General features: G+C 35.2%; 1 protein-coding gene across 10 annotated transcripts in view; it reads right to left on the bottom strand.

Moving 5' to 3' along the window:
• Positions 1–16,989, bottom strand: part of LOC104585665 (bifunctional 3-dehydroquinate dehydratase/shikimate dehydrogenase, chloroplastic) — a 92,199-nt gene extending 75,210 nt beyond the window's left edge. For 2 of the 10 annotated variants that reach the window (XM_088902748.1, XM_088902750.1), the window contains exons 1-3: positions 16,264–16,711; positions 15,339–15,551; positions 3,496–3,601 (exon numbers count right to left, since the gene is read on the bottom strand). In XM_088902748.1, coding sequence (XP_088758874.1) covers positions 3,496–3,601; positions 15,339–15,538 — 306 coding nt within the window. In that variant the 5' untranslated portion in view covers positions 15,539–15,551; positions 16,264–16,711. Of the gene's footprint in view, positions 1–3,495; positions 3,602–15,338; positions 15,809–16,263 lie in introns of those variants that run through there. The other 8 variants (XR_016085279.1, XM_088902749.1, XM_019200504.2 and 5 more) reach the window with 6 other exon arrangements.
• Between the last annotated feature and the right edge of the window lie 5,446 nt (positions 16,990–22,435).

Genomic DNA, 22,435 nt, shown 5'->3' with positions numbered 1-22,435 from the left:
TTGTGCAACATAGATGCTAAGGAGCTTGCTCAATCCCTTCTTTTACACACAAAAGAAAGTACTACCATATCTCAGTTTCTCAGTAAGATTAAGTCATATACCATACAGTGGTGCATGAATTTTTATGGACTGAACAGTAAAGTGGCATTTGGTTTGTCAATAATTTTATAGTAAGTTACTTATTTAAAAGTAACCTATCACATAAGTTACTTTTATTGGTTATAAGTAAGTTTCTTTAAATTAAGGGCCATATGATAACAGATGATGTAGCTGAACTCAATGGCTCATTGTTGTGTCTTTTAGTGAATAAGCTATTCAGGAAGTTGTAAAGTCTTTGCTAAGAGGGTGGAGAGTTGGAAGGGAGGAGATTCCACTTACACACCTGCAGTTTGCAGATGATACCATTCTGTTCTGTGAAGGTGGGGACATTAATTGGGTTAGGAACATGAAATTGACAATACAACTCTGAGCAGATGTCCAATCTTAAAGTGAACTTTGATAAGAGTTGTATAGTGGGGGTGAACATGGAGGAAAGGGAATTAAGTGAATATGCAGGCCTGTTAGGTTGTGCAGTTTCAGAGTGGCCTATGAATTACTTAGGTCTTCCCCTAGGAGATAATCCGAAGAATGAAAGTTTTGGAACCCAGTGGTGGAAAGTTTTGAGAAAAGACTAGCTTCTTGGGGGAGAAACTCTCTCCTTAGGGGGGAGAATCACTTTGATTAGGTCTTCCCTAGCTAACCTACCTATGTATTTCCTGTCAATTTTTAAGATTTCCACAAAAGTCTCTAATAAACCGAAAAAGCTAATGAGAGACTTTTTGTGGGATCTAGGAGAGGAGAAGAGGGACCATAGGGTGGGGTGGGAGGTGGTAACTAGATGTAAGAAGCTAGGTGGTCTTGGGATTGGGAATATCAAGAAAAGAAATATGACTTTATTGGGGAAGTGGCTATGGAGACTTCCATTGGAAAAAGAAAAATTGTGGACAAAGATAGTGGCTAGCATTCATGGGCTGGAGGACAATGGCTGGGACCCTGGAATTCTGGCAAGGACTACAGGTGCTTCTCCTTGGAAAGCCATCCATGATCTTCTTCCAATCTTTTCCCTATGGATCAGGTATGATGTGAATTCTGGCAATCTTATAAAGTTTTGGGAGCAAACTTGGGTTGAGGATTCCCCTCTGATGGACCAGTATGCCCTATCTAACTTGAAGAATGAACTCATCTCATCTTTTCTTGTGCCTTCAGACTCCTCTTCTGGGTTTGGGTGGAACTTGGGCCTGAGAAGGGCCATTAGGGACACATACCTTGGGAGTACTTCGACCTTGTTAACCATTCTTGAGAATGTTTTTTTGGACCACTCTTAGGAAGATATCAAAATTTGGACCCCATCCTCCTCTGATACTTTCTCTTGTGTTCCTTCTTTGAGACCTTATCTCAGCCTTCTACCTCTAGTGGTCTGTCTTTCGCTATTAAAGAGGTTTGGAGCATGCCCGTTCCTCCTCGGGTTGGTAGTTTTTGTTGGGAAGCATTCCTGAAAAGAATTAACACAGATGATTTGCTTCAAAGAAAGAGACTCAATCCTTGTTTATTCCCACATAGGTGTATTCTTTGTAAAGTTGAAGGGGAAATTGGTTACCACCTTTTTATTTCTCGTCGTTTGCTAGAACTATTTGGGAATGGGTTTTCTCCCTTTTTGGGTGCAGATGGACCCCTCCTTTGAATGTGCAAAGCCTCTTCTCTCCTTCTTACTTTAGTTGGCCTTTAAAAAGAGGGAGAATTATGTGGAGATGTATGAGGGCTGCAGTCTGCTGGTCTATCTGGGAAGAAAGAAACTCACGTACTTTCTCAGAAAAGGAGAGAACCATTGAGAAAGTAATGGAGTTAATACATTTAAGGGTGGCTCACTGACTGAAATCTTTGAACCTATTCACAGTTTTTCCTTGGATAACTTGATGAGATAGCTAATTCTGCCCAGCTTGATATGGTTTCTTCTCCCTCTTGGACCTCTCCCCCACCTGGATTCATGAAGCTGAATTTTGATGGAAGTAGTTTAAGGAACCCAGGGCTCTTTGGTATAGGGGGAGTGTTCAGGAACAATGAGGGGCTTATTATAGCCATGTTCTCAGGCCCTATTGGAGAAGGGGGCTCTCTTAGGGCTGAGATACTTGCGGCTCTAGAAGGTGCCAAAGAGCAAGGGAGCTGAACTTAAGAAAAGTGGTTTTGAAGGTGACTCAGAGGTGGTGGTGAGATGGATAAAGGAAGATAACTCTGGCATCTGGAACTACAGCAATGAAAAGAAAAAACTTAAGTGGCTGACTAGGGACATTGAGGTGAAATCCAGTTGGGTAAAGAGAACTGCTAACTCACTTGCTTATGGGTTAGCCAAACAAGGGGTGAATAGGGGATCTCTCTTTTGGGCTCATTTATAATCTTGTAATTTTGTTTTGCTAAAATGGCGGAGTTAAGAAAGCTTACCTCCCCCTCTCTTGTAATTAAAGTTCCTTATTATTAATAAATTCTGCCGTTACTGATAAAAAAAGGGCTGAAAGTGAAGTTTAGTTTATTGCTATATCCTCAAATATTTTACTAGTTAATAATCTTCCACTACAAGACAAAGTTGCGAGTCATTCAGCTAGCACCTTCAGCCATTATCAAATAGCCTCTTATCCTGGTTTACCCAAGTTTACTTATCAGAGCTATTTTACAGATGCGAAACTGTTGAGCTATTGGACCATAGGCTTTATTGTTATTTCTCATTATGTTTATGGGCCTGAGTTTATTAGTTGTCTCTTAAGTGATTATTAGTGCAGCCGCCCTATTAAGGGCACTCTTTTAAGCTATGATTAGAATTAATAAGACATGAATAAGGGGGCTGGGAGACTGTTCGATTCTCTTCTCCCAAAAACCTATTTCTCTCTCTCAACTCTCTTCAAGTGGTCTGGATCTTTCTCTTCTCCTTTCTGCTTATTATTTCTTGGTTAAATCAATAAATATTTGCCATTTATTTTACTTCTCAAAAGTACTTCTTTACTTTTCTACTGATGGTTAATTGATACAGGTAAAAAAAATACTTCTTTGTAGAAAACCAAACACCCACTAATTGATAGCATGGTAAGGTCAAGAGACAAATTAATAGTGAGCATTTGTTTATTGATTATGGACGGGAATTTAGCACATCCTGAACTTATAGATGTGAAAAGAGAAAATTTTGGTTCCAACTTGTGGTTGACTTTGAGTTTTGTAATGGGGACAATTAAATTTGATCTGGGGTTTTCAATTAAAGCCAAATACTGATTGAATTGATGATGTATGTATGGTGGAAGTTCATCTAAGTCCATAATTTTTTTTCTTTTAATGAAATTTGCGATTTACTATAAAAATTTATGCAACATCTATTAAATTGGGTGTTGTATAACCAGCAAGTTCACTGGCTGTAAAATTCCTCATTGTGCCAATATTTGAAGTATGCTTTAGTTTTATTAAGAAGAAAGAAACCTGAAGCTCAATATCAATGTAATCAGCTCCCAGTTCCATGGCTAACCGAAGTGCATCTGTTCGTCTTTTCTCATCACCTTCAAATTCACCACCTTCCCATTTTGGCCTGGAAGAACACAGAAAGCTTAAAAATATCCATAACAGGACACTCTTAAAAAAGTTAATGTTTTTTCATAATATGATGAAAATGCACATAGTTGTTCACTCACAGAACCTATTAGCTGGTAACAAAACAACACTGAGAGAAAAACAAAAGGTTACAACTTTCATTCACCCCCTCACATATGAACCCCATGCACACTGGTTTTCAATAATATCACCTGCCCCACTACCAAATACATATGTCTGTGAAAGTAAAACAAATGTTCACCAATCAATCAACACCCAAAGAGCAAGAAAGAAAAAGCAACCCCCAAACATCATTCTACAAATAAAACTCAAAGTATTAGTTAGTCCACAACAATGACCTCTTGAAAATGCTTACACCTCAGCCCAGCCCTTTAAACCTTTCCATGTCCACTCAATTCCAAGACCTATACCCTTCATCTGTCAAAACAGATTCCACACCCTGAAAAACTAATCCCAAATTTGATGAGTATGAAAACTAGAATGGATAAGATAAAAAATGAGGTGATAAAATAAGGGAAAGTAGACTATGATGGTTTGTCATATGCAGAGAAAACCATCTCCGGCCTCAGTAAGAAGAAGTGATCTCTTATAACTTGAAGGAGCAAGAAGATAGGGTTGATCATTTCTGCTCAGCCCCCCACATCAAAACCCAAACATGATGTGGGCCGGGTGCCCTAAAATTCTAGGCCCAGGCAAACCAGATGTTTTATATAAATAATATAATATAACATAATACAATAACATATATGTACTATATAGATAATAGTTATGGTATATACAAGGTTTAAAATGTCGATGTCGATGGGAATGTCGATTACCCAAATATAGGACAAATGTCGATAATGTCGGAAGTGTCAGATGGGAATATTGTAAAAATCATAGACATTGTGGAAATATTATGAAATATGTGGAAATATGCAATGATATTTTGTAAAATGATAAAATACACATTAATGCACCTTTCTAGACTATTATCTTCCATGATGCATATCTTTTTGTTATAATAAATAATTAGAATTAAATCATATAAACAATATAAACCATTTAATATTTTTATTATTAAGAAAATTATTTTATTTTATTCTAATAAGTAATATTTTTATTATTATATAAAATATCTCACTATTTTTGGTTATCTATGAATATTTTATCTCAAATATAAACTTTCTTATTATTATTTCATTTTTTTCTTTTATAATGAGGGTATACAATATCACTATATAAATTATTTATTAAATCATAAAAACATTTTATTTTAATATTTTATTATTATAAAACATTTTATATAAGTAGTTAGTTTAATATTTTATAAAAACATTTTATTCATGCATTTTATTTTATTTTAATAAGTAGTTAGTTTAATCATTTGTTTTTATGAATATTTTATATTTTATCTTAAATATTGATTTTTTTATTATTTATTCACTTTTGTTGGATTCTATAATAAGGGTCTATAATATTACTATAGACCCTCATATACTTGTAATAAGACCATAAGAATATATTAAAGATTCTTTTCATAAGTTTTCTATTAGGAGGCCTATAGTATTACAATAGACCCTATTGCACTATAACATACTTGTAATTATGTTTTAAAGATTCCATTTAAAGGCTTGCTTTTGTGATGGTATATAGACTTAAATAGACCATCATGTACTGTGGCATGTCTTTTATAAGATAAACTTAAACATTTAGGCTTAAGGGTTCATTAGTCATTCGAACCCTCAACCTGAAATTTCGAAGACTCTTACAAAGACGCAAAGACGCAGTACGACTATGTGAGGATTTTAGGAATCAGCAGATGAAGACGAAGAAAAAGAGGAAGATGAAGACAAGCATTCTCCTCAACTCCTCATCTTCTATTTTTTTCCTTTTTTCCCCTTATTTTTCATGGTTATTCACTGTGAAAGGGAAATAGGGATAGTATTGCATACTTGAATCAAGATGAGACTTGAGAATGAGATGAGAGCAATTTCTTTTGGAGTTTTAGATGTCCAGTGTCCTGCGTCTTGTTCCAATAAGGGCAGTGTTGTAATGTTTGATGTTTATTGGATCAACCTTTTCTAATAAGGGTTGAATTCTGTATTTCAGGTTAATTTATCTCTAATGAAAGTTATCATTTCTGATAAAAAATAAAAAAATAAGGTATTTCAGCGCAAGACCAAGGGTAGAAGCCACTCTTGTGCCTATTTGAGCTTGAAGTTGTAGTTCTTCCGGCTTCAGGTAAGTAAACTGGAATTTTCTTTTCTCCCCATTTAATCTCTCTCTTTTTCTCTTTTTGTTTATGATGAAATTTGATTGTCTTCACTTTGAATATATGCTGATTTTTTAACATATGGACGAAATGTTTTGAAATATTGTTTTTTTAAACGGCATAGGCGATATTTACCGAAATGGTGAAAATATCGACCGACATTTTTTATTTTTTTAATTCAAGTGAGAGTTAATGTCGGTATGTCTTGACCCCGACATATGTCGGGCGACATTAGCGAAATGTCACAACATTTTAAACCGTGGGTATATATGTATCAAACTATCAATATTTTTTTTAATTTAAGTATATACTAAGATTAAATTTTTTATTTTCAAAATATATTTTTATTAATTTATATGAACAAATCCAGATACCCTGCTTGGCCTAGAGCTGGACATATATTATCAGGCCCAAGTGCAAGATATGACAAGTAGGGCCTGTTGGCCTGAGCAGCCCAAAATGCCATTACTACCCTATAAAAATCCAGCCCAGCCCATAATCATCTCTACTAGAAGAGATAGCGGCAAACCAAAAAGGAGATAAGTTGAAATGGTGAGAAATAATTTAAGGGCTCATAATTTAACAATGGGTATTAGGGGGGTGGGGGAAGCCAGAACATGTTAAGTCGGGTTGAGGTCAACCCTAACCCAACCCAAGCTGTTGAATCCCCAAACCTAATCCTAGGGTTGGATTCAGGTTGTGTTTGGGTTGGCCTGACTTCTCTACTTCCTTCTTCCAAGTGTTTCCTAGATTCAATGGTTCAAGTTAATTCGGTTTTAGCATTATTATGTATAAAAGAACATAATTACCATGTTTTCAAAGTATTTTACCTTTAAACTTAAAATATTTGACATAGATATATACATTTATGTACATAAATACTTTAAGTGAAAAAAATACATGAATACATAGATATATACATTTATGGATGCATGATTGAATATACATACATGCACACATACATAAATACATGTTCATATTATATTTATACATACAAATATGAAGTTAAGTCAGGTTGAGGTTTGGTTTGGTTGGGTTGGTCAATTCCTTGACCCTAACCCAACCCGAAGTTAAATCAGGTTCATACTTTTCAACCCTATCCTAACCCGAACTTCAAACAAACCCAACTTTTTCAGGATGGGTTCAGGATAACCCAGCCCAAGTTGCAGCCCTAATGGGTATGGCCAACCCCATACGGTTGGCACAAGGCTTAAATGATGATGATCAAGATTCTCTCTTTCTTCAAGTTTCCTAATTTTTTAGCATTTTATTCACCCCCTAGAAAAGAGCACCCCAAAATTCAATTCCAGAAAGAACACATCCAAAACTTGGATGGACATCATCACATGTAAGTACAATTTTGGAATTGTACATCATCACATGTACTTTTGCTTTTTGAATTAGTATATACAGTTACCTTTCTCAAAAAAAAAAAAAAAAGTAAGTACAGACACATTGAGGGAAATCATAAAGCTAGCATCAGAGCTAAAGGTAGCATACAAATGGACTCCAAGAACAGCCAACAAAATTCTGATGGGCCAGCAAAAAAGGGTTAAATAGGAACCAAATGTAACAGATAATCCTCCAGGGTGATGATCTGTAATAATATGTAAAGTTATGCTCAAGAGTGGGATGCTTAGAACTTGACTGTACAACTTCTCAATACATATTTTAATAAAATAAATTCACTGTTACTGACATAAAATATAGAAAAAAGTAAATGGTGGGAATTTCTCATATAAGACCTAAATACATGACCTAACCAACATCAAGAATGGATTATAGAGTCCTCCAATCATGGTGATGGAGGATTCAAAATTTCAAATTCCTTTTAAATTCAATATTATCAATAGGTCAATTCATCAATTCATAGAACACCTCAATTTTGGCTGTTAAGGCAACCCAAAAACAAAATGAAAGCATTGGCAACAGTTATGTTATCCCCACCATCAATCCTAAAGAATGAACCACATGTTCATATATTTAACAAGTACTCTCTTAGACCCTAAACAGAAAAAAGTTCCAAGTGTTTCCTCCCATGTCTTATATCAAATTCTAGCCTTAAGTCAGTTGCATACAATGTTTCAGTGATAACTATATCACTAAAAGAATTAGATAGTTGCAAATAGCATGTATGAAAATGAAGTCATCACAACAAGAGCTTTTCACCATGGATGATGTCATGATTGTTGTGAGACTTAACAATGTGGGCCTCGGCCCATTTGTGTTATGTCTTTCTATTTATTGTTGGGCCATACTTCTGTTATTAAATGTTAATGGGCCAGGGCTTGTTTATTTTAAGTTACACTATCTCTTACTAATGGGGAGTGTTAGTGGTGTTAGTGAAGGGGTATTTCAGTCTTTGTACTTGTTGAGAATGCTGATGTGTACTGTTATGTTAGTTCGAGTGCCTCTTACTTAAAGAAGGGCACTCAAGTCTTTTTCAATAAGTCAATAATATAATAATAGGTCTGGCCGAATCAAGGGATTAACTTTTTTCCCTAATTCGAACCAGTCTTTCTCTCTTTTCTCTCTTCTCTCTTTTCTTCTTTCCTCTCCTACTTCTTGCCCAAATATAAATTTTAGTTTGAAGGGCTGGTTAAGAAACTGCTGCCCTATTCTAAATCTCTCTTCTTCTTTTCATTTCTTCATGAATCAGAACACAAACATGGTATCAGAGCATTAAGCCAATCTCATTCTGCTCGCCTATCTTCTTCACTTCACCTTTCTTCTCAAGTTCTCTTTTTTATTATTGGAGTAACAAGGAGTTCTACTGCTGCTCGTGATTAATTGAAGTTTTTTTTAGGGTATTGTCCTCGGAAACTCCAAGGAGACCCAGAATGGTTGCTGATATGTCCAGGTAGGGCAAGAAACTGTGGAGTAGTCATATGGACCACTAGAAAGACCTATTCAACAGGTCTAGCCGCTAGACTGCCGGTAGTATCAGTCCAGGATATTAGTATACAGTCTATCCAAACTTGTTTGTGAAGTTTGTGTAAAGGGAAGTGCTGTTCGACCTATTCTACTTGCTAAATATGTGTGAGTTCATAATGTCTTCCAGCACGAGTGAGGTCTCCTCTAGAGGTTCTAGGACTGTTGACAGTGTTATTCACCTTGGAAACCCTACTGTACAGATTACTAATGTGAAGCTAGATGAATACAACTATAGGGAATGGGCCATTTCAGCAAGATGGTCCATAGTGAATTAGTGAGCCATGGACGACAAGGCTACATTGATGGGAAGATTAAGGAGCCCAAGGAAGATGAACCAAGTTATAGGATTTGGTGTAGGGAAAATGCAATTGTGATGTCATGGTTGATGACTTCTATGACTCCCAAAATTGTGAAGACTTTTTTTTATAAATAAAAATTGTGAGGACTATTCAGCATTATACAACAGCCCACAAGATTTGGGAGTTGTATAACACTTACGGTCAAAAGAAAAATATAGCAATGGTTTATAGGCTGAATTAAGACATCTTTGGTTTGACTCAAGGAGACATGACTGTTGCAACCTATTTTGCTACACTAGAAGGCTTATGGGAAGAGCTTGATCACCATTTAGTTCTTGAGTGGGACAACACCAATGACAAAGAAAGGCATGGCAAGCAAATTGAAGAAGGAAGAGTATTCAAGTTCCTACCTGGTTTAGACCACTCATATGAAAGCATTAGAGCTCAAATTTTAGGGAGAGATGAACTTCTAAATCCACATAGCAGCAAGCAAATTAGTGTTCCATTTTTAGATGAACTTCTAAACCAGCAAGCAAATTTTAGCTGGTTTTACCTGGTTAGGAATGAGGAGATCAGGAGGAAAGAAATGGGAATTAGTGTTCCATTTTAAATTAGTGAGCAATCTACACTTGTTTCCAGTGACTATAAGGGTGAAAAAGGGACTGATAAGAAGAACCTGAAGTGTTCTCACTGTGGGGGAGAGAGGCACACTAAGGATACTTGCTGGATTCTCCATCCACACTTGAAACCAGCAGCCTTGAGGAAGGACAAGGAGCCAAACAAGGGTCCTAACTACAGTTCAGGTTATGTTGCGAACCCAAATGTTATAGATGGAGGTTCTAAGGGAAACAGAACCAGCTCTTCCAACGTGGGACAGACCACTAATTCACCAAATAGCTTCCTAGAGTTTATAACCGAAGAGGTAGATATCCTCAACTGGGCTATGGCTAGGTTGAAACAATCATCCACTGCTTCCTCCCCATTTGCAAAGGCAAGTATAACATTTATCCTTAGTGCTATTCAGTCATCTTCATCGAACTCTTAGGTTATTGACTCAGGAGACTTCGAGCAAATGACAAATTCATCTTCTTTATTCATTTCTTACCATTCTCATCTGGGCATGATAAGGTAAAGATCGCAAATGGCTCTCTTTCCACTATTTCTAGAAAGGGAGACATTCAACTAGGAAAGAGAATCTTGCTCAAATATTCCCTACATCTTCCAAATTTCACCAAAAATTTACTTTCGGTCTCAAAAATTACCAAAACCCTAGATTGTGTTGTAACCTTTTTCCCACTCATTGTGTTTTGTAGGACTAGCTGACGAGACAAACAATTGAGAGTGGTCGTGAAGTTGGTGGTCTCTACTACCTTGATGATGATATATGCTTTACTTTGAAGGCCTCCACTAGTGGCAGTAGTAACAAGGAGCCAAGCACGGTCCTTTTCACTTGGCATGCTAGATTAGGTCATATGTCTTTTTCATTGTTGAAAGTTTTGTTACCAGAATTATTTGAAAATGTGTTTGTTGAAAGTCTATTTTGTGATGTGTGCCAGTTGGCAAAACACTGTAAGGCAAACTATCCAAGTTTTATTAGTAATGTCACTATCTTTTTTGACTTAGTTCACTCTGATGTGTGGGGTCCTTCACCCATTATTTCTAAGGATGGCTATTGTTATTTTATCAGTTTCATTGATCACTTCTCGAGGTGTACATGGGTTTATCTTATGAAAGAACGTGAGGAAGTTCCTAGAATCACTATGATATTTTGTAAGGTGGTTGAAACCCAGTTTCGAAAGAAAGTTAAACAATTCAGGTTAGATAATGCAATTGATTACTTTAAGGACACCTTGAAAACATTCTTTGAAGATAAAGAGACTTTACACCAATCCTTTTGTAGTTAAACCCCACAACAGGATGAGGTAGCAGAGAGGAAAAGTAGATATCTTATTGGAGACAGTCTGCTCTATTGTTTCAACACAAGGTTTCCAAGTAGTATCGGTCTCATGTAGTGCTGTTTGCATCATATTTGGTAAATAAGATGCCATCCAGGATACTTGGGTTGAAAAACCCTTCCTCTGTTCTTTGTCCTAATGATCATGTGTTTTCTTTACCACCAAAAGTCTTTGGTTGTGTCTGCTTCATTCACGTTAAGAATCCAAAAAGAAACAAGTTGGATCCAAGGGCAATTCGGGGGGGTTATTCACCCACACAAAAAGGATACAAGTGCTTTGATCCGCACACAGGGAGAAAATTTGTCACCAAGGATGTTACCTTTTGTGACATTTATCAAAAAGAAAAGGATGTTACCTTTTGTGAGTCACTATCTTTCTTTGAACGGAGAAATCGGAGAATTGTGGAGTGGAAGAGAAGTCCTTTGAAGTCCATTTGTCTCTTCTCTGCTTCCATCCTCTCCTCTTGCTCCTTAGTGTTCTGATAGTCATGGTCCTTCTCCTAACCCACAAGCCCAATATGATGAGACTGCTCCTACTCCCATTACTCAAAATGATGAAGTGGTTCCTACTATAGAAGAGGACAAGATTGTTGGGAGGGAGATGAGTGTGTATTGGAGGAAAAGGAAGAGAGGCCCATCAGTTGATGACTACAACAAGTTAGATGCCTTTGAAGCTAGCCAATGTAATATCCTTGTTACTTCTGACTCTGATTTGGATCTTCCCATTGCTTTGCAGAAACCCACTTGGTCTTATACTCTTCACCCTATAAATAGGTTTGTTTCTTATTCCCATTTGTCCCCAACATACTATTCCTTTGTTTCTACCTTGTCTTCTATTTCCACTCCTAGGTACACTGAGGCAGTTCCTAACCCTAAATGGAGGGAAGCAATGGATGAAGAAATGAGAGTATTATTAAAGGTTGGTACTTGGGAAGTGGTGGACCTACTAGTAGGAAAGAGCATTGTTGGGTGTAAATGGGTGTACACTGTGAAACATAAGGCCGATGGATCAGTGGAAAGATATGAAGCAATGTTAGTGGCAAAAGGGTTCACATGGGAGGAGCACATTAACTATACAGAGACCTTTGTTCCAGTTGCCAAGCTGAACACCATATGGGTGCATAGTTTTCAGGGCGTCTAGGCAATTCTGGGTGACACTAGGGCGCCTAGTTGCCTAGGCGGTAAAAGCTTTATAGTATAAAAAACTAACTTTGGATATTTCCCTAGTTTTATATACCATTCAGCATGTATATTAATAGAAAAAATAGCAATTCTTTTTAGTAAGAACATTAAATCTCCTCTAAAAATGTGGCAAATCGTCACATATAAAAGATAAAAATCTTTTACATATATTAATTTCATTATTTTCAAAAATAATACTACTATAATAAGTACTTAATAGAGCAATTTCATATAAATTAGCAGCTAAAGAAGGTTATAACTTTATATGATAAATATTCAAGATTGAAAGCAAAATAGAAAAAACAAGGATGGAGTTTCTGTTTTATTTAATTAGAGAGAGAGAATAGAAAAAAAGAACCTCTTTATAATTCTATTTTGTCTTTCCTCTTTCTTTCTTTCTTTTCAAAACCCTTTGATCTTTTAAATTTCAATAGTAAACTTTAAAACAAAATATAATTGATATATATAGCATATAATAAAATCTTTTAACACATATGTTAATAAGATACAAAAATATAAATGATATTATAAAAAGCACTTGCCTAATTGTTTTTGTCACCTAGGCAGGCACTTAGTCACCTAGACGGGCACCTAGTTGCTAAAAGTCAAGGCGTTTGGGCGAGGCACCCAACCAAGGGTGCCTAGTTGCCTAGGCGATGCCTTAACAACCATGTATGGGTGTTACTGTCTCTAGCAGCTAACTACAGTTGGGAATTGCACCAATTAGATGTCAAGAATGCCTTTTTGAATGGAGATTTTCAAGAGGAGGTTTATATGGATCCTCTACCAGGGCATACCATCAATGGAAAAGTATGCAGGTTGAGGAGAGCCCTGAATGGCAATCACCTAGGGCCTGGTTTGAAAGATTGTGCAAGGCAATGAAGATTGTAGGGTATTATCAAAGCGGTGCTGATCACACACTATTCTATAGAAAAATATGAGAGAAACTATCAACGTTGATTGTTTATGTGGATGACATGGTGGTGACAAGAAATGATTCAGAAGAGATCAAACGACTTAAGAAGTTTTTGGCCTCTGAGTTTGAAATAAAAGACTTGGGACCTCTAAGGTACTTCTTGGGAATAGAGGTGGCCAGGTCTAAGGAAGGAATTTATATTTATCAAAGGAAGTATGCCTTGGACCTCCTAAAGGAGACAGGAAAATTAAATAACAGGCCTATTGAGACTCCTATAGAACAAAACCATGGATTACAAGAAAAGAATGAGGACCGTTACCCAAACAAGGAAAGATATCAACGGCTTGTGGGTAAACTTCTCTATCTATCCCTCACTAGACCCGATATTTCTAATGTTGTCCATGTTGTTAGTCAATTTATGCATACTCCCTGAGTTGCACACATGAAGGCAATGGAGAGAATACTAAGGTCAAGGTTCAAAATATCGATATCGGCGTATCGGCCTGTATCAGTGCCTATATCTCTATTTTTTTTTATTTCTTTCGAATCTAGTTCAGGGGGGTCGGTTTAAGGCCCGTCTATCCCCTAAACCACTGCCTGACCCGAAACACCCCTGTAGGGGTGTATCAGGAAGGCCCCAATACGATACGTATCGGCTGATACAGCCCGATATGTATCGATATTTTGAACCTTGACTAAGGTACTTGAAGACATGTCCTAGGAACGGGTTATTATTTAAGAAGCATGATAAACTTAACATTGAAGCCTAAACTCATGCTAATTGGGCTAGATCAGCCCGAGATAGGAAACCTAAAACTAAATATTGCACATTTGTGGGTGAAAATCTTGTAACCTGGAGAAGCAAGTGCAAGAAACAAATTGTGGTGGCTTGGTCAAGTGCTGAAGCTGAATACCAAGCAATGGCACATGGAGTGGCTGAACTTTTTTGGATCAAGATACTACTAAAGGGATTGGGAATAACTATGTCAGGTCCCTTGAAGCTCTATTGAGACAACCAGCTGCAATAAATATTGCTAATAATTCTGTTCATAAATAATAGGACCAAACACATTGACATTATAGACACTTTGTGAGAGAAAGGATTGTGTCTGGAGAGTTATTTATTCCTTACATGCCATCTGCAAGATAGGTTGTTGATGTCTTCACTAAGGGACTTGCTAAATCCAGATTTGGAGACTTGGTATGCAAGTTGGGCATGATGGACATCTATGCTCAGCTCAAGTGGGAGTTTTGTGGGACTTAAATGGTGGGCCTCGGCCCATTTATGTTGTGTCTTTCTATTTATTGTTGGGCCATACTTCTGTTATTAAGTGTTAATGGGCCTGGGCTTGTTTATTTTAAGTTACACTACCTCTTATTAATGGGGGGGGGGGTAAAGTTGTAATCTCATGTTGCCCTAATATAAATATTAGTTTGAAGGACTGGTTAAGAAAGTGCCGCCCTATTCTAAATCTCTCCTTTTTCCTTCTTCTTCTTCTTTTCTTTTCTTCATGAATCAGAATACAAACAATGATGAGTAAAAAGGAGAGATCTCATAGAAGGCAATAATACAATGTAACTGCAACAGCAGCAAACCATATGAGGTGCCCATATTTAACCCAGGAATGCTCATGATTTTCAACTCTACAACATTCATATCAGATGGTTTAGAGCCCCCTAACAAATAACTTCCTCTGTCCAAGTGCTTTTGCAACATTGCTCAGAATTACTCTCAAGCTATGGCACTGGTTGGTACAAAGGCCAACACGGTGAACAAGATAATTTTGATTGAAATTTTAGTAGATATCACCATATTGAATGGCTTTTCTCATGCATATCTCCGGAGAGTCCGGATCAGGTAGGCACAATGCCACAATCAGTGAACACACTGAGTAATCACTCAGTAAATTTTGCAGGCACCTGTTCTGTAATGGGAGTCATGGTTTTTGGATGTTTTTTCTTTTTCTTTATGCTATGAATTTCCTCAGAGCACGATAAATGCATAATGGCGCCTCTTACCATTCCCCATTACTCTATTCCAATCTCCAAATACAAAAACCGAGAGCCTGGAATTTGAATCTTCTGATGTTAAAAGGAAAAAAAAAAAAAAAAGTAGAGCTAATAACCATTTGAACTGGAAACTGAACTTAATACGATGGCATAGACTTAGTATACCTGTATGTGCAAAGCGTGGGCAAAGGACACTGTTTAATCATGACTTCGAGATCTTGGTAAGGATTGAAGTTCTTTATATAGTCCAACCTGAGCTCAACGAGGTCTGCACCAGCTGCCTTCGCCTTACCCATATTGATCAACATCTGATCAACGGATTGGCCCATTATAGGTGCACAGATGAACGTGGAATTCCCCGCCATTTTTCAAGAGTCACTTAAAAGAATATGCCAAGAAGCCAGAACTAAAACTTAGCAAAACTATTTAAACAAACGGAGTAAGTGGAAGACAAGAACTCCCCAATGAGATTACTGATACAGAAATGTGGAGAAAACACACAAACCCTAGATCTCGAACAACGGTGGTATCAACAATCTGCTGGACTCCATTATAGATGAATTGAGGAGAAGAAAACCGAGACAAAACAGCAAAAATAAATTATAGTATAGTTGGTGGAGGGGAGTGGAGACCAACTGACAACTGCGGAAGTGCAGAGTGAGGTAATTATGGACCCACTGCTCGGCTACTTGCAATGTGGCAAGCCCTGCAGTTGGGCTGTTCACATTCGACAGCCTCTGCAGCTCTGCTCTTATGCAGGGCTCCCTGTAGACGTGACAGTTAATACAGCCTTCATGCAGAAAGGAGGGATATAAACGGATTGAATCGGATCGGAATATCGGAATATCAAATTTGATTCATTTATATTTAAATTCAAATACATTAACATAAATTAAGATTGAAATAACAACAAATAAGGTATATAAATTCATAATAAAGGCATATATTAAATACATTAACAGCATTAAATTTAATATTGAAATAACAATAAATTGGCATACAAAAAACAAAATTATCCTTCAAGTATCATCTAATTTTCTTTATCAACCATCCCGTAAAACCAAAACGAGTATCACGGGTAAAACCATACCGTCGAGGATTTCGATGCAAAAGAACACTTGCAATCCTGAAAGCTTTCGAGTTTGGGATTCATGGGTTCCAGATTCTCCGTTTTCATGATCTTTACGTTACTAGCGTTGCTGCCGATATACGCTTGCGGATACTGCTCACCGCTATCAGACAAGCAGCCCGAACTCCCGCACTAGCTGTTAATGGAGAAAATTTCCATCCTCAGGTACCCTCTCTCCCTCGCTTTCTTTATCTTCTGTTTCGTGACAACTGCTGCTGAAAAGATCTCATCTTTTTCGCTCAAGAAATTCGAGACAAACCCATCTTCGGCTCACAAGTCACTCTCTTCGGCGATGCCGAGGTTGTTAATGGTGGTTCTTCCGTTAACGTTACTCATTCGTCGATTGCAACTCATTAAGCTTGTTGAAGGGAACCCTATAAAAGAGTGTCCTTCTCTACATATTTCTCTTTCTCTATCTCCCCTGACCACATGGCATCGCTTTCGTGCTTCTTCCAAGTGGGTTTCCTTCCCAATTCTTAGACGGAACCTCCTTTGAGCTCTCCCCGGGATTGGGGAAGTTGGGCGCTCGAGTTCTGGCTGTTGAATTCGACACCTCCATGGACGCCAAGTTTGGTGAACCGAACGGAAACCAAGTGGGGATCGACATAGATACCCTCGTCTCTGTTGCTGTGAGCAATGTGACCTCCCTGGGTTTGGTGCTCAACGGTGGTGACAAACTGCATACGTGGATTGATTACGACACCAACTCCAAATACTTGCAAGTTAGGTTGGGCAAATTAGGCAACGTGAGGCCATCTGATCCGTTGATTTCTTATCCAATCGATTTGGCAGAAATGTGGAAGAAAGAAGAGGTGTTCGTGGGCTTGAGTTCATCTACCGGGAATTCTTCCAAGACCACAACTGTTCATTCATGGACTTTTATGTTGGAGCTTAGAGAGATAGCAGTGGTGGTGGTGCATTCATGGAGCTTGGATGTTCTTGGCGGGTTGGTGCACGTTGGATTAGAGAATCCAACGGAAAATGCTTGTTGTCTTGGAGGTATGTTAGAGCTTGAAGCAACTGTTTGTCTCTTTTTCATTTTCTTAAGAAAAAAAGATGATGAACAGGGTAATTTTGATATTTTCAAATCTTAAATCGCACGTGAAGTCACGTGATATACATAATTAATGGTTATTAAGAATAGGTATTAGATTGTCGCAAAATGAAAGTTTGGATACTAAATTGTCACGTTTTAAAGTTCGGATACTAAATTGATAGTCAACCTAAAGTATAGAGTATTTATCAAGAATTTTCTAAAAAAAAATATATATTTTAGGATCCAAATCATTTTTATTGATGGTAGAGAGTTATATTTTAATATCTCTCACTGCTCAGTGAAATATATTAATAGAAGATACAATAAGGGGGTTCATTGTTTAGCGAAGCATTCTACTTCTCTCTTAGGCCTTATATCCGGTCTTATCCACTTCATTTTATCTTTGATATTTTATTAGGAGGCTGTAATTCCTTAGCAGTTTATGAAATCTTTGTCTTATTGTGCCAAAAAAAAGTTTAAAACATATATTATATGGATTTTTATAAATTATTATATGCACGAAGTCACTATTATGTTAGTATTCATTCAAGTCCAAGATGCAAATCATATGCAATTATAATATTTTAATTATAAAATCAATTATTTTTACTTTTTAATATTAAAGAAAATGTCATTTTAATATTAAATTATTAAATGTTTGGTAAATAATATTATTATTTTTACATAATAAATATGTTGTTATTTAATGTAAATTAAAATACAAATAATAATACATATAAATATACAATCTTAACTTAAAATATATCTTATCTATTAAAAAGTTTTAAGATACATATCATATGTAAATTTATAAATTTTAATTGCTAAAATAATTATTCCATTAATAATACATTATTTTTATAATTTTCTTGAAATCAATAATCTTTTATTTTATATATAAATGTAGATTAACAGATTTGATAGAGTTTTTTTTTTGAAAAATGATTTGATAGACTATTGATTATTCATTTTATTGACATTTATAAAATTTGAAAAATATTCTGTTTACGGTTTAGTTGAATGCAAATATATACTACTATTTATTTTGATTACATATGGACATTAAATTAAATAAGTTATTTGTTTAGATTCTTAGCGTGAGACTATATTTCTAAATTAGGTGATTTGCCTTTTATTTAAAAAGACAAATAAATATATAATTAAGGTAATGTGTCATGTGCAGAATATTTCAAAACAGCTGACAGCTCAGGCTGTTTGTTTCTAGTTCAGTTTGAAAATAAGTGCAAAGCGAGGTTTAGAAATATAAAATACATGTTTTTGCATTATACATTTATATTTGCACTCTTCCCCAATTCAGCCTTTATTACAAACTTACAAACAGTTCATATTTGTGTTTCTAAACATTATATTTGTACTTGGATTCTTGACAAACAGAATAAATACTACACTAATGCGAATGAAATTGGATTTGTTCCTCAGAGAATGCACTTCTCACCAATCTACATAGCATCTTACGCGTGCATTGAAATATCTTCCATGTATATATGTTATCATTCATGAAAGATATTTTCAATGCATAGTTGTGATGCACTGGGACTCCGGATCTGTTCATATTTACTTACAACACACTACTTCATACATTGAGAATGCATCTTCTTGTGCATAATATTATGCAGGGGTGGCAATGAGTTGAGTTTTTTATGAACTGTTTGAGTTTGGTTCATGAAAAAAATTCAATTTGACTTGGTTTCAACTGTCAATGGCGCAATTATTAAACCAGCCCAGCTAAACCTATTAAAACTTGACTCCTAAGCTTATATATATACCAAAATGATAATATCATCATAAGAAAATGTTCACAATACATAACAGAAATGTACTGTAAGACGTTTTGGGAAGCAATCTGATGGGGGGACTGATTTAAACTCTCCCAATACATACACAATTGAAATGTGCTGTAAAACATTTATAGGGCGCAAATGTGGATTCTCTTGTGGGCAGAAGATTCGGACTCCGCTGACAATAATTTAAGGCGCTCTCTTTAAGGAACAGATCCGAACAGAAGGCGGACAATGAATAGAATGGACCCGGATTTACATAAACACCGAGGGTTTTCGGAATGGATATGGATCTGTCACGAAAGGGATGGGACGTACTTGGAACGAGTTGTATTTGTCATTATTAAACACTAAATAATTAAACATATATATTATATTTTTTTTTTGTTTTATCAAATAAAGCTAATTCAATAATTCACTCCACCTCAATTTCAGAATTAATAATTTGATCGTACAGTTCGGGTCAGTGTCTGGTGTATAGAATGAGCTGGACTCACAATAAATACATTTCAAAAAAAGGAAATTGTCTAAAACTCTTTATGAGTTTTCGTATTTCTCTTAAATTCACCATAATTTTTCAGAATATCTAAAATTCATTATGTCACCAATTTGACGTGAAATAAACTAATGGGTGTTAATATATTATCATTTTAATCTTTAAAAAAATATATGAAATATATATATTTTTTAATAATTAGACATAAAAAACAGGAAAAAGTTTAAAAAAAATATCTTCAAATATAAAATACATAAGAACACAGAAATTTTAAAAAATATAAAAAATTATAGAAATTGCAAACAAAATAAAAAAATATTTTCATATTATAGAAACTATAGAAATTAAAAAACAAAATCAGAAAATAAAAATTGTAGAAAAACATAAAAAATTATAGAAAAACACAGAAATTGCAAATAAATAACAAAAAATACAGGAAAATTTATAAATTGTAGAAAATAGAAAAATGTAAAAAAACAGAAATTATAAAAAAATATTAAAAATTATAATAAAACACTAAAAATATAAAAAAAAAACATGAAAATTAAAAACTGGAAAAGACCTTTTTCTTCTAAGTCGCCATTCAAGGATAATTTGGTCATGAAAATTGTTATTTATACTGACGTAGACACCTCTGTTAAGAAGCATTAATGGTGCACTAGGGAAAAGTAAGTTTTAGACATTTTGAAAAGTTATGATAAATTTAAGAGAAGTGCTGAAAACTCATGGTAAATTTTAGAAAATTTCCTTTGAAAAAATAATTTTTTAGTTTTGAAGCTAAATGAATTGTAAAAAGTCTTAATAAATAATAATAAATTAAACAATTAAACTTAGTAGACGAATAGGATGCTGTGTTTTTTATCACGTGGGTGACAGGGAAATTTGATCTTTCGCGAGATCGTATCTGCTCACATTGCAATCAATGCACTCCATATGTAAGAACTGAGAAGCACATCCCGCTTTGAAATGTCTCTTTTGTACCAAATTCCCCATAGATCCGATTCAGTCAACACAAGACGTGCTCACACCATAATCACAGACACTTGCAAGCAAGGTTTTTAAAACCGATTCAGAGATCGAATCACTGGTCTGGTTTTTGGGTCAAATAGTCCGATTGTTTGAACCCAACAGTCAGTTTATTCTGACAAAAAAATAAAAAATAGTTAAAACCATCAAATGGTTCAATCACTCTGGTCAATGGTTTGCTGATTAAATCAACATTTCTTTTTTGCAAATATCCAATTTTAGAGAAAAAAAAGAATCAATCACCTAATCGATTCTTGGTTTTCCGGTCCGATTTTGAAAACCATACTTACAAGGATGCATTAGAAATATCTCCCTATTTCTATATGTAAAACCATTTCGAGTACAGTGGTGCAATTGGCTGTGAGGGTAGAGAGAGGACAGTTTTACGAGGATTAAATCCAAGTTTTATTCTGTCACATGCTAAACAAATAAATACATCCAAATATTTACAAGTGGTTAGGTAGTCTCGAATTTCTTTCTAGTGGGGTCATTTAATAACTTCACAAGTGGTTAAAACATGAAAGCATGAAAACAACCGATGCGATAAAAAACAAAATTGCAGAAGAAAATCAAAATCTCTAAGGCTTAGTTTGAAAGGAGTACAAATATAAATATCTAGAGTGCAAAATCTTATATTTTGTATTATTTTGTATATATTTGTATTTGTATTCTTTTCAAACTGAGTAATGTTTTGGGGATTCTGGTTGGGCAAAATAATTCAAAGTTTAAACCTATGTTAGGAAAAAAGAATGAAAATAATGGAAAAATTCTGATCAGTAGTCCATACCAATAAATTGTGATTTTGCTGGGAATTAATGATAGAAAATCTCTTCGCCTTCTCAAACCTCTTAACCTGTACTCTTCCCAAAACCTACAGTGGGTTGGATTTTCGAAAACCAAGTATAAAGTTATGAACATGGGAGAAACCTCTCATAGATTAATCATAATTGTTAATATGTTAAAATTATAGATGAAAAGTAAAACAAGATTATATATATTTGATTATTTGATTGAAATTAGATTCCTACTAGCCTGTGAAATAAGCAATTAATGTTTCATACAACAAGGGAGAAACCTTAGCCTATCAATGCATGCCAATTCAAGGGGATGTGGTCACAGTTCAGTTCACATCACATAAAGTAAAAAAGCGACTTCACATACTACTACTAGAATAAGAGAGAAATAGAAAGATGAGGAAAGGTATTTGATGCATTTTATATTGAATATATATATGAAATAGATGCTCCAATGATTTATCAAAGCCATATAAATATCCAAGCTTAACATTCATATGACAATGCTGAAGTAGGAAATTAAACGATCCCAACTAATGAAACATAGAAAGAATATTACTAGATATTTTTTTGGTATGAATCACACCGGGTTGTTACTCTTTTAATTGAACAGTACAACATCACATCAACAGCTTGAAGCAAGGATTAAAGTATCAATATTAAGTATTGTATTAGAGAATTTGGATGCGGATACGGATATGCTTTGGAAATGTATGGATACTGACAAAAAATATAAAAACGTATGAATACGTTAGGAAAATACATACAAATTCCACAAATACATAAACACTAAATTTAAAACCAAAATAATCACAAATAATATATAAATACATAAAAATATATATTTTAATGGTGTATATAAAAAAATATATTACAATTAATATATCGGTGGGATGCCTAGATATTGTATAATTTTATTTATAATGCATCAATTAAAAGTCCAAGGCACTAAACACATGTGCATATTATATTTTAATTGTTA

The sequence above is a fragment of the Nelumbo nucifera genome, chromosome 4, assembly GCF_055504915.1.
Source record: "Nelumbo nucifera cultivar China Antique chromosome 4, China Antique-T2T, whole genome shotgun sequence".
NCBI classification, from domain to species: Eukaryota; Viridiplantae; Streptophyta; class Magnoliopsida; order Proteales; family Nelumbonaceae; genus Nelumbo; species Nelumbo nucifera.
Note: the sequence above shows the minus strand (reverse complement) of the source record. Positions and strands in the feature narration are given on the sequence as shown.